This window comes from Podarcis muralis, chromosome 11 (genome assembly GCF_964188315.1).
Source record: "Podarcis muralis chromosome 11, rPodMur119.hap1.1, whole genome shotgun sequence".
NCBI classification, from domain to species: Eukaryota; Metazoa; Chordata; class Lepidosauria; order Squamata; family Lacertidae; genus Podarcis; species Podarcis muralis.
The window spans coordinates 48,853,805-48,866,667 of record NC_135665.1 but is presented as its reverse complement, the minus strand read 5'-3'; the positions used below and the strand labels follow the sequence as shown (position 1 = coordinate 48,866,667).

Genomic DNA, 12,863 nt, shown 5'->3' with positions numbered 1-12,863 from the left:
GAGTTACAAGCTGGAAAGAGAGACTAAAAAAATAAATAAAAAATATTCTGAAGGTAAATGTCATATGGTCCTAAAAATCGTTAGCCACCTTGGATTTGTTTATTTTCCTAAGGGGGGATACATATTTAAATAAAAATAATGAATTAAAATAACCCTATGGGCGTTGCCAAGGGGGGCAGGGAGGGGCAGCTCTCCCCCAATCAATAAAAACACGTATCAAACTGAGGTTTTGCCCCCTAACAAAAAGCCTGCCCCCCCCAAAAAAAAAGCTTGGCTACGCCCATGAATAACCCTTTGAAACTGGAACGTTTCAAATGAAGAGTAGGGAGGGGGCATTAATTTGTCAATTGTTCTATGGTGAAACTAGCGAGCCGACTCCCCAGTTGGAGGAGCGGAGGAGAAATCTAAGGGGACGTTTGAGGAGAGGCGGCGTGTTTTTGGAGAAGGGACCCTGCCACGGAAAGTGGGGGGCTCGGGGAAAGAGCCGGGTGCGGTGGTGAAAAGGGCGGCCAACGGCTCTGGAGTCTGCTCTTACTGCGAGAGGGAACCGGCCGTTTTGCGCGGTGAGCGTTTGGAAATGCGCGCTGCGTTGCGGCGCGCAGTGAGCGACGGATCATCTTCCGCAGGGGGGCGTCGCTGGATCGCTCCTCAGGGGGGAGGTGGGCGTCTTGTTGGATCCATCCTCTCAGAGACGATCCCGGGGGCGGAGTGGGACGCAAGTGTGTGTGCATAGGCAGTTAAGAGGCGCCTCATCCATTCGTTATAGAGTCGCTGTGCGCCCTCGCATTACTGGGGATTCTTCTAATCCCATCAAAGGACAGGTCCCCGCCCTGTTGCGTGCGTAAAAACCGTGCTGCTTGCTCCGTGCCAGACCCACTTAAAGCCGTCTGGCTTCCACAGACGCCGGACTCGCGACTGGTCGTCCTCGCCCCCGCTTGCAACCCAGCACAAAGCTCCTCCCCGATTACCATAATCTCTAGGATCTTTTGGAGCGTCGTTACCACGGATTGCGAAGGCAGCCCTTCAGCGCGCTCTGCTCAACTTGCTCAAACTTTGCTTAAAATCATAATCATTCTCCCCCACATCGCAGCCGGTGTGTTTTGTTGGAAACGGGCCAATCCGATTTGAGCCAAAATGGATTTACACTGCCGGTCTCGCTGCAGCTCCCGCCGCCTGCTTTGGGTCCTGCTGGCTTGTTGCATCGGACTCTTAACCGCAAACAGAAGAAACATCCCAAGGAGGCAAGGTAAGAAAGAAAGAAAAGTAAGAAAAAAGGAGGGGCGCGCCAAACTCTCGCCGACTCCAGTGCCCTCTCTCGTTGCTGAGTCCCTGGGCATCTTTTGGGAAGATCCAAAAAGTGCGAAGGAATCGCAGGCACGCGCCCGCTGGCCCTGCCGCGTGGTGCGCATAGGTGGTGGGTGGACGGGGAAAAGTTAAAAATAAAAACAAATTAAAAATAAAGGGCTCCCCCGCCCTGCCAAGTAACGCGCGCGCTCTTAAGAGACGCACTTAAGCTCCTTCTATCCCGTATCCTCGCACACCTACTCGCCACCACCAGCTCCCGCTGCGTAAATCTTAGCGGTCTGGGGAAGCCACTGTTTTGGGTTTCGTTTTCATTTTAGCCCCCCGAAGAACGGCTGAGAGTTCAGACAGAGTCCATGTGATCTCAATTACTAGGCATTGGCGAGGGAAGAGAGCAAAGGGTGGAGTGGGGGGGTTCCATGCCTTTAAAAGAACCATTATTTAATCCATATTGTCAAAGCAGCTTCTCCATTTCCTGTTGGGAAAAGAACAATCGGACGAGTCATCTCTTTCTCCCCACCCACCCCACAAATTCCACCCCCCCCCCCGGTTTATTACGCGTAAAACAAATGAAAAAGGAGCCGAGGCAAATTGCAGGAAAGAACATCCATTTGTTTTAGGTCATCCCCCCCCCCCAAAAAAAAAAAAAAAAAAATATTCCTGAGTTCATCAGCGACTCCCGGGGGAAGAGTATGTTTATGGTTTTAACTAAAATTCATTAAAAAGAAAAGGCATTAGCAGATGTGTCTTATGGTATTAATGATCTATGCGAACACTGGGAAAATATGTTGTTAGTTCAGAGTTTATATCAAGCTTTGAGACAGACAGACAAGTCAGGCTTACTCCAATGTGATGTTTTACTAGAAAGAAAAGTTGAAGGGATTTGTAATTTTCCGGTCCTCTGTCCCCATAGTGGTGCTCCTTTGCCTTTTAAAAACAACAACAGCTGAGTCTTTGTAAGGCAGAAATTCAACCAGGTAAGTTTCTCTCCATCAACACCCCTCTTGTGGAAAAAGTTGAACCTGTTGAATTTCTTCCTGACATCAGTTGCTAAAGGAACAGAAACCCTGCTCTGTGGTCTGGTCCATTTTACTCCAGCTGATTTCTTTCTAGCTAGCAAGTTCTGCTTTAAAAATAAGTGGCTTTTTTGTCAAAAGTTATTTGTCATTTTCTCCTTTAATTGGAAGCGAGAATGCTCTGGGTGTTAGAAGCATTAGTACCTGGCTGATTAATATTTTAGTGGTTCATGATACTCCATTTAAAAATTAACTTTTTCTCCTGCCCTCTCATTAAAGACAGGCTCATTATACCACCTGCTTTTCCTCTTACAGTACTTGTTTCCCTGCTAAACGGAGTCTGTGTAACACAAGCTCTTGGGAGAGATGCCCCTTATTCTGTTTCATTCATTTCAAAAGTGATAGCTGATGTGAATGCCTGCCTGCCTGCCTAGTATTAGGTTCTCTGTCATCTTATTGTACAAAATGTCAGTGTGTTAATTGGATAGGGCTTCTGTACTCGCCTTCCGTACAATCAGTGTTTCCTTTTGCAGATAGCAACAGAAAGTCTGGGACGATTAGGCAAATAGAAATATTAACAGAACTAGTAGGACTTCGGAAATGTAGATTGTTCCGCTAGAAAGTAAGGTATCTCATGGACGTTGCCTAGCCCAACTCTTTGGAGTTATGTCTCAGTGGTAGAGCAATGCTCTACATAGAAGTTTCAGGTTCAACCCCTGAAATCTGCAGGTAGGTCTAGGAACCCAGCATGGAGAGCTACTGCCAGTCACTGAAAACCCTTTTGGACCTGGCATTGCCAAACCACCCCCATGGTTCAACTTCGACAGGTGTGTGGGGCAACCTTCCTGCCAATCACCAGGTGCCATTCTTGTTCTGTCAGCTGGGTTTTCCCATCCACCTGCCTGTGTGACTTGTGCAACACATCCCAAGCACCCTATAGCCAGCTAGTTGCCAGGTGCTTGGGAACCACAGCACAAGGAGCTATGCCAGCCCTATGGAAGCCACACAACTAATCCAGCAGGGTTAACTGTCTGGCAGTTGATGGGTGGTTACTTCAGTGCTGCTTTTTGCAGGGATGGGCAGTGCAGTCAAATTTCCCATGGCAAAATCAGTTGCTCAGCCTATCAGATGTAATTTCAGATGTAGGGCAGATGGGCATTGTTTGGAGTAAACAGCTTTGTGGGCCAGATCGTGCAATGCCAAATTTGGTCCATGGGCAAGATATTCCGCACCATATGGTGTACACCATGGCTAGCCAACCTAGTGCCTTCTAGATGTTGTTGGCCAACTCGCCCTTCATCCCTCACCATTGGCATGGGAGCTGTAGTTTTGTTGAACAACATCTGGAGCCCAGCCATATTGTGCTGGATGGACCAGTGGTCTGACTTAAACTATACCTGGGAAATGTTGAGCTCAGGTGAGCTCACAAAGCAGTCTTGTGTATGGCACCAGTATATGCTTATTCTGAAGTGCAGTATTGTTGATGCACCTGTTACTTATTCAGACAGCATCTCCACTTTGGACTCAAATGTGGAGAATTAGGACATCCATTCTTATAGACCTTCCCCATATGAGGGAGGACCCATACTGGGTCAGGAGCTCAATGCATTCGTGTTGGCATGCAGATAGACACCCTTCTCACATGTGCAAAATGGATGGGGTGTTTATTTGGCCATTAGGTACATTGTTGGGTGATTGGGATGCGGGTGGCACTGTGGGTTAAACCACAGAGCCTAGGACTTGCCGATCAGAAGGTCGGCGGTTCGAATCCCCGCGACGGGGTGAGCTCCCGTTCATCGGTCCCAGCTCCTGCCAACCTAGCAGTTCGAAACCATGTCAAAGTGCAAGTAGATAAATAGGTACCGCTCTGGCGGGAAGGTAAACGGCGTTTCTGTGCGCTGCTCTGGTTCACCAGAAGCGACTTGGTTATTCTGGCCACATGAGCCGGAAGCTGTACGCCTGCTCCCTTGGCCAATAAAGCGAGATGAGTGCCGGCAATCCCAGAGTCAGCCACGACTGGACCTAATGGCCAGGGTTCCCTTTACCTTTACCTTACATTGTTGGGTACAAAGTTAAGCTGCATGACCTTCATTCATCCTTTAAACACCTGAGGGATAGTCTGAAATCCCTTCACTATGGACAGGAATTCTACCACTTGGTCCATTGCTTACCTGTTCTTATATATAAGAACTCTTTCCTGTTATGCAACTTAAAAGCATGCTATGTTGCAACTTGAGATTCACACATTCTTGCTTTTCCATCAGCTTCTTTCAGTAAATATAATGCAAGTTCTCTGTTTTCTTTATGGAGACATTTGAAGACTACTTGTTTGGATACTTTGTAAGCAGCTGCGAAGGGAGGGACACATAATAACTTCTCCACATTTGTTAAGTGATTCAGATAACTCTTGTGGTCCCTTTCAACACTACAATTCTATGATTCAGTGGTAGAGCACATGTTTTGCATGCAGAAGGTCCTATGCTCAATCTTGAGCATTTCCTGTTAAAAGGATCAAGTAGCCAATGATGGGAAAGTCCTCTTCCTGAGACCCTGGAAGGCTGTTTAACTAATGGTCTGACTCAGTACAGTGGTACCTCCGGTTGCTCACGGGATCCGTTTCGGAGCTCTGGTCAGATCCCGAGGAATTTGCAACTGGAGGTGCTTTTTCTGCGCATGCGCATGGTGCCGTAGAGTGCTTCTGCGCATGTGCGCGTGGCAAAACTCGGAAAAATACTTCCGGGTTTGCTGTGTACGTAACCCGAAGGATACGCAATCAGAGGTGTACGTATCCAGAGGTACCACTGTATAATGCTTTCCTTGCTGTATGCGCTCACATTACAGCCTACGAGGCTTCTAGGCTTCTGCGTCTAGTCCAAACTTTGCTATAATTTCCCTAGAGACCATCAGTTAGCACACCCCGTCATGCAGCTGCAATATTAGTATTATTGCTGGTGAAACGCCCACCAGATAACATAAGGCAAGTTTATGTTTTAAAGCTGGAGAATGTCTCTTGACTAACAAGTAGACTTTGCTGTTTGTGCAAAACCTTGGACAATTAATAAGCCTACACACTTAACCCCTTCTCAGGGAATCAGTACTGTACTTATTTACCCTGATTGTTTCCCATTTCCAAAAGACTATGTTCAATCTTAGCCATTTGATTACAGGCCTGTTCAGTGGGACAGTCATTTCCCCCCACTTTTTTTTAAGAGTGAACTATTTTGGGTGTTAGATATTCAAATAGGTACAGTGGTACCTTGGTTTACAACCATAATCCGTTCTGTAGGTCTGTTTGTAAACCAAAACAGGTTGTAACTCAAGGCGCGCTTTCGCCAATGGGGCCTCCCAATTTTTTTTGTTCATAATCCAAAAAAAGAAAAAATTAAAAAGAAAAAAGGTTGTAGTCCAAAAAAAAAAAAAGGTTGCAAACTGGGACATGCATTTCTGGGTTTGACGTGTTTGTAATCCAAAACGTAGGCAAACCAAGGTACCACTGTCCTGAGAAGAGGACAAAGATTGGGATAATGGCTGTTGGTGCCCTGATGGTTGCCCTAAATCAGCTACGTGCTGTAATACTTTCATATGAAGTTCCTAAAAAGGGTGTAGGGTTTCAAATGACTCTCATGTGTTGACAAATAGGGAGAGGATTCATGCTTGCTAACCATGCTCCTGCTGGCTGCTTGTTTGACAGAAGTGTGAAGGCCCCATATGCGCTTCTCCACCTGAGCAGAACCTTGGACCACTTAAGCCCTTTCCTGTTCTTACTGTTTCACAGCTGGTCTTCAGTAGCATGCTGGATTTGCAGTCCATTTAGGAAGACTGAGAGGGACCACTTGCATGGGCTTATTCAGAAGTGCTTAATTTCTTTTCTTTTTAAGTGCTTGGCTTGGAAGTCAGGTCGTACCTCCTGATCCCAGACGTGTGCAGTCTAGCAACAGCCACCTATTGGGATGGAAGAAAGTGTACATTTGTATATATTCAGAAACGTTCTATTTTGCCTTGCTGCTTCACACGAATAACGTCTTTTTGAACCCAAGTTCCATGGACTGAGCTGTGTTGATCCCTGGCACAAATCAAGCCCTGCTTTTAAGCCTCAATACTTGCACATAACACACACATAATCATATTGATCATCTGAGGGTCCAGACTGGATGACATGATGCGTACACTCTGGTTTAAGTGGCCTGTGCTTTGGTGACTGCAGGATTGGACCCTGGAGCATCTGGGATGTTAAACAATGAGGATTTTCATGTCCATGTACAGCGTCTCCTTTAAAGCATAAAGATGGGGCTTTCATGGACGGGCAGTTTGTGTAAACTTCGTTGGGGCTCTTGAAAGAGACTCTTAAGGATACATAAAAGGCCTTCAGAATCTAATACTACTTTTGATCTGTAGCAGAATCCCTACTGACGTCAGTGAGTCTTTTGCATAGGGATCAAGGGCACGGGGTTTGGTCCTTGATGTTGAAATAGTAGAGAGCCAGATTAAAATGATCTTTGCACTCGGAATGAATAGATTTGGAGGCAAAATGCAGGCTCTGATGAAACATCTGAGGAGGATGCTCACTGCATTAGGTCACTGCCAATTTGGGGGCCCACTGCACTGGGCACATCTTTGCAAGCTCAAGCTGAATGCATGAGAGCTGCATAAGAGCATGGTGGTTTAAAGAAATATATACATTAGTTAGTTAGGAAGTATAGGGAAGTTTAAAAAAACACGTTTTATTGTGTTTTTATATATGTTGGAAGCCACCCAGAGTGTCTGGGGCAACCACCCAGTCAGATGGGTCTCTTTTACAAATAATAAAATGATGATGATGATGACGATGAACATTTAAAGCTTTGCTTCATGCAGGGATGTCACAGGCTCAGTACAGTGGTACCTCGGGTTACATACGCTTCAGGTTACATACGCTTCAGGTTAGAGACGCTTCAGGTTAGAGACGCTTCAGGTTAGAGACTCCACTAACCCAGAAATAGTACCTCGGGTTAAGAACTTTGCTTCAGGATGAGAACAGAAATTGTGCGGCGGTGGCATGGCGGCAGCGGGAGGCTCCATTAGCTAAAGTGGTGCTTCAGGTTAAGAACAGTTTCAGGTTAAAAACGGACCTCCAGAATGAATTAAGTTCTGTACACACAAACTGTGGCTTAGTGTGACTGCGCAAGCTCTTATATGAGAGATTGAGGCTGCTTCACTCATCCAGTTCTTCTGCTGTGCTGCTGTGAGGTAAGCCATGGCTTAGCATGTTGTCTGAACCCAGCCTCCTGTTTCCTCTAGACAGACCATGAATCCAGGTTTGGATGACATGCTAACCCAAACCGTGGCTTAGTTTATAGCAGCAGCAGGACTAGAAGGGGAGTAAAGTGGCTTCTACCTCCTTTTCAGGGAACATACTCACATGTTCATGCTAAGCCTTGGGTTTTCCCCCTTTATACATACATGCTTCCTTCCAGCTGAGGTTACATTTCACGCAGAGGGCTTTAGTCCACAAAGGCAGATGCTGCAATAAATTGGTTTGTCTTTAAGGTGCTGCAAGATGATTATTTTTCTGTTACACCATCCCTCTGAAATGTAAAAATTATGGCATTCCGGTCAGTGTGCTGTTTGCTTGTGACTTCTGCTAGTTTCAAATCCTAGGCTCCGTGAAGTGAGCCAAAAGTATTAATGGATCAGTCAGTGTAATTAACTGGGTCATTCGTTAATTTGCAGGATAAAATATGCATTTCAGTTGGATTCTATTTGGGGATTCCTCTGTTGTGAAGGGGTGCTGAGATAACCTATATTCATATTCCTGAATTGAGTGAAGGGATAGAGTGGGCCATGTTCAAATCAACGATACTATGAATTGAAAGATTATATCTTAATGTCTTTAGGATGATTTTCTACATAGTAAGCATTTTGTTTATGATATTAAGAGAAACTTTGAGGATTTTTAAAAAAATATACTTGACTTTCCTTGAAATAGTTTAATTTTTACTTGGAATAACTAAGTGGTTGATTAAAAAGAAGACAGTTAATCAGTCAATCATCAGTAGCTGTGATAGCATTGCAATGGGAAAGGAAAGACTCACCTGTTGCATGAAAACAGCATTTTTTTAATAGGCTGATGTAACCTAGTGATTAGTTTGTGAAAATTCTACACAAGAACTCTGCAGGAAAGACAGCAATCTCCTGTAATATAGTACTATCACACATTATGCTTTTATACATAAGCCTAAAACTTTAATATGAAAAAGTGTGAATTAAACAAACACATATTTGCAAACAGGCGTATTAAACAGGATTTCTTGGCAGAGAGTCAGGATTGATGGCAGCTCATTGTTGATACACAGCCTTGTGCTTTTCCTCTTATCTTCAATGCACCAGAGGATTAGATCAAAACTTCTACTTCCACTTTTAAATAAGCCACAGTTCCTTGTGATGTGTGAACTCAGAGAACTGTGTTTTGCTTAAATTATGAGTGCCAAAAAGCCAAGGGTTTAAGCCACAGCTTGATCACGGCCTGTTTTTATTGACCATAGCATAAGCAAACCATAGCTCTCCAAGTTGTGAAACCACAGTTTAGTTTAAAACCAGAGGTGGATTCTTCCAGTGCTCTCATTTGGTGCATCAAAGAGTTGAGGGAAGGAGGGTTTACTGTGGAAACCATGGAATCTCATAAACATCTAAACTGTGGCAACATGTAAAATGGCCCCAAGGTAAAGGTAAAGGTACGCCTGCCCATACGGACCAGTCTTGACAGACTCTAGGGTTGTGCGCCCATCTCACTCTATAGGCCGGGGGCCAGCACTGTCCGCAGACACTTCCGGGTCACGTGGCCAGCGTGACGAAGCTGCATCTGGCGAGCCAGCGCAGCACACGGAACGCCGTTTACCTTCCCGCTAGTAAGCGGTCCCTATTTATCTACTTGCACCCGGGGGTGCTTTCGAGCTGCTAGGTTGGCAGGCGCTGGGACCGAGCGACAGGAGCGCACCCCGCCGCGGGGATTCGAACAGCCGACCTTTCGATCGGCAAGTCCTAGGTGCTGAGGCTTTAACCCACAGCGCCACCCGCATCAAAATGGCCCCAAGTTAACATGAAATGCTGGTGCAAGGACTTAAGGGCTCGGGTGCAGGGAAGTTTTATTGGTAAAGGTAAAAAGGTAAAGGACCCCTGGATGGTTAAGTCCAGTCATAGGCAACTATGGGGTTGTGGTGCTCATCTCACTTTCAGGCCGAGGGAGCTGGCGTTTGTCCACAGACTTCTTTCCGGGTTATGTGGCCAGCATGACTAAACTGCTTCTGGGGCAGCAGAACACCGTGACAGAAACCAGAGCATATGGAAACGCTGTTTACCTCCCCGCTACAGCAGTACCTATTTATGCCATAGCATGCTTTCGAACTGCTATGTTGGCAGGAGCTGGGACAGAGCAATGGGAGCTCACTCTGTCACAGGTATTCAAACGGCCGACCTTCTGATCGGTAAGCCCAAGAGGCTCGTGGTTTAGACCACAGCATCACCCACACCACGAATTGTATTACCAGGCAAGGATCCATGCAAGGAGATTGGAGTTAGGGTATTAATGATGCAGAGGAGCAACACACTCCTAATTGCTGGAGAGCAAAGTTGCTCCATTATGCATTGTCTGTGAGTTTCTCATAGTTGAGTTTCTATAGTTCTCATAGTGAGTTTCTCATAGTTGGCGATTGCTGAATGCCCCAGAGGGGTCCTTGGTCTGATGTTGAAATGCATGGTTTCTGAATTAGAGGTTTCTTCTTCAACCCAGCCACAATGCTTTGCAAAATGTGTACACCTTTTTCAGAGATCTCAGAATGGGATTAGCTTGATAATGACAGGTCCTTCTCAGTTGTTTTCCCAGCAACCTCCTCTCCTCCCGACTGCCACACACCTTGCCCAATGTGAGGTTGTAAAGAGCTGCTACTTACAGTAGTACCTCGGGTTACAGACACTTCAGGTTACAGACACTTAAGGTTACAGACTCCGCTAACCCAGAAATAGTACCTTGGGTTAAGAACTTTGCTTCAGGATGAGAACAGAAATTGTGCGGCAGTGGCGCAGTGGCAGTGGGAGGCCCCATTAGCTAAAGTGGTACCTCAGGTTAAGAACAGTTTCAGGTTAAGAACGGACCTCCAGAACAAATTAAGTTCTTAACCCGAGGTACCACTGTATTCTTTTTTCTGACACCTCACAGACTGCACCAAGGAAAATAATGGCAGTTAAAATTGCTTATCGCAAGCTTGAGTAGTCACTCTGAATTCCAATTCTGTGAGATTACTCCAGAGTAATAGGTTTACAGATTGACAGTTGTATTTCAGTGGAAGTTTGTATTAGTTGAGCTCATCATAATTTGGCTTATCCAGAGTATCAAGCCTTATTCCCAGTCTGGTAAATTTGGCCTATTTTGCTCGTTAGGGCATAACTTGCTTGCAAAGTTCAGGTCCTTTATAAAAAATGTTTTGGTCAAACAATAGTGTAAAGGAAGAAACAAAATTATAAGCCGAGTCATATTGTTGGTCATTTGCTGTTGTGCAAACAGCACAGTTGGAGGCATAATACTTAAGAGCAGGCTGAGCTTAAAGCTTTTATTGGACAGATGGCTAATTTTACTGGCCTGACCTCAAGGATCTAGCTCTGTGATCCCTGGTTAGCTCAATAGATGCCAGTAAATACTAGGATAATTGAGATGGACAGTGTTTGTGAATTAAATGGCCATCAGCTGCAGAGACAGGCAGGAAAATAAAGGGACAAATGAGAAACTGCTTTTAACGTTTCTCTAGCTTCTGATATATTTAAAATACACTTCTGTGGGGAGGAGGGGAAAGGCCCATATTTGAGCATTGTCCACTAAAAAAAGATATGTTAGCTGATTGATGTCAAAGTGTTGCTGTAAGTCAGAGAGATGGTTTGGGGCTGTAACACAGGCTTGCCTATGGCCACCTATCAGTTTTAAGATGCCCCTGTATCTCTTTTTTCCCTCCATCCTATCTTAGCAGTGAAGTCATTTTGCTGTCAATCACAAGAATGGGTCCCATCTGGCAGGGAGGTAGAGGAATCCAATGGTAGTTAACACTATGATAACCCATCTCCCAACTTCCCAAAGGTGTCAGGCCATCAAAACTGCTGGATTACACATGAGGAGACCAGTGCCCTGTTTGTAAGTCACTGAAATTAATAGAATCATACAATTGGAAGGGACTCCATGGGACAACTAGCCCAGGCCTTTTGCAATGCAGGAATTCTGCCCATAGCTGTCCGTGTATGGGCTTGAACCACTAACCTTCTGGTTAGATGCACTGACCCACTGCACCACAGTAGGATTAAACTGAATGTGTGTGTCTTAAAGTACCATTCTGGTTTTGCATTTCTCCTGCCTTTCCTATTCTAAATAATCTTCACACCAAGGGATACTGCCAGACTCATGTGCCTAGATAGTCATGATTTTTGCTATGTCATGGGCAATATGAGTGGGGTTGGGCAGAGAAAATTCAACCACCTTGGGCTCTGGAGAAAGGTAAGCTGGATGCTCTCTCTGTTTCCCCTTTTAAGATTCCTGGAAAGTTCTCCTGTCCAGGGACAGAGGGAACTTAAAGGGGAGTGGCAACCTATTTGAAAGCACACAACTGGCCTACGCAGACTAGCTGCCATGGAAAGAAGTGAGGAGAAAAGGTCTTCCCCGCTCTGCCACCACTAGAAGGTGGACATACAGTGTGACCTGACCTAGGGCAGCATCCTTTGTTCTTGGGGTGGTCTGATATTTAAGAGAAGGGGCTTGTGTTGACGTGGACTTATCTGTCCATCTGCTTTATCTGTTCATCATGAATGGGCCACAAAAAGGATGTCTGGAAAGGCTATTGACAGTCTTGTCCATCATGAATTTGTCCAATCCTCTTTTAAAATCATCCAGGTTGGTGGCCATCCTTAGTTTAACTGAGTTTCAGCCCTACTCAGAGTAGACCCACTGCAACTACAGTCATACCTTGGGTTAAATATGCTTCAGGTTGAGTGTTTTCAGGTTACGCTCCGTGGCGACCCGGAAGTAATGGAACGTGTTACTTCCGGGTTTTGCCGCTTGCGCAGCTGCTCAAAATGACATCACATGCATGTGCAGAAGTGGCGAATTGTGGCCCGCGCAGATGCGGGTTGCGTTCACTTCAAGATGCGAATGGGGCTCCGGAACGGATCCTGTTCGCATCCAGAGGTACCGCTGTAATGGACTAAAGTTAGGCTCTACTCTGAGAAGTGTTCACATTGGATGCAACCCTGTTTGTGCCTACAGATGTTTGGGGAGCAGTCTAACTGCTTCATTTCCAATTAGTGTGTGTCCCATAAGATCCTGCTGGAATCCCATAACTTTTCCTACTAGAAATGTTCTGCTTTCATCGCACTGTAGTTCCTCTGGACAACCATAACATGACAGCCCTGGGCAAGCATTGCAGCACAAACTAAAGCGGAATAAATCCACCACTAAGGCACTATTCTTGTGTCAAAAACACGTAGCAGAAAACACCTGCAGTAAAACACTAGTCTGGAGGAGCCCATAAAGCA

At 45.5% G+C, this 12,863-nt stretch overlaps 1 protein-coding gene across 2 annotated transcripts in view; it reads left to right on the top strand.

Moving 5' to 3' along the window:
* The first annotated feature begins 646 nt into the window (after nt 1-646).
* EGFLAM (EGF like, fibronectin type III and laminin G domains) overlaps nt 647-12,863 on the top strand; it is a 107,417-nt gene continuing 95,200 nt past the window's right edge. Inside the window, exon 1 of one of the 2 annotated variants that reach the window (XM_028748927.2) lies at nt 647-1,246. In XM_028748927.2, coding sequence (XP_028604760.2) covers nt 1,135-1,246 — 112 coding nt within the window. In that variant the 5' untranslated portion in view covers nt 647-1,134. The remainder of the gene's footprint in view (nt 1,247-12,863) is intronic. The other variant, XM_028748928.2, reaches the window with a different exon arrangement.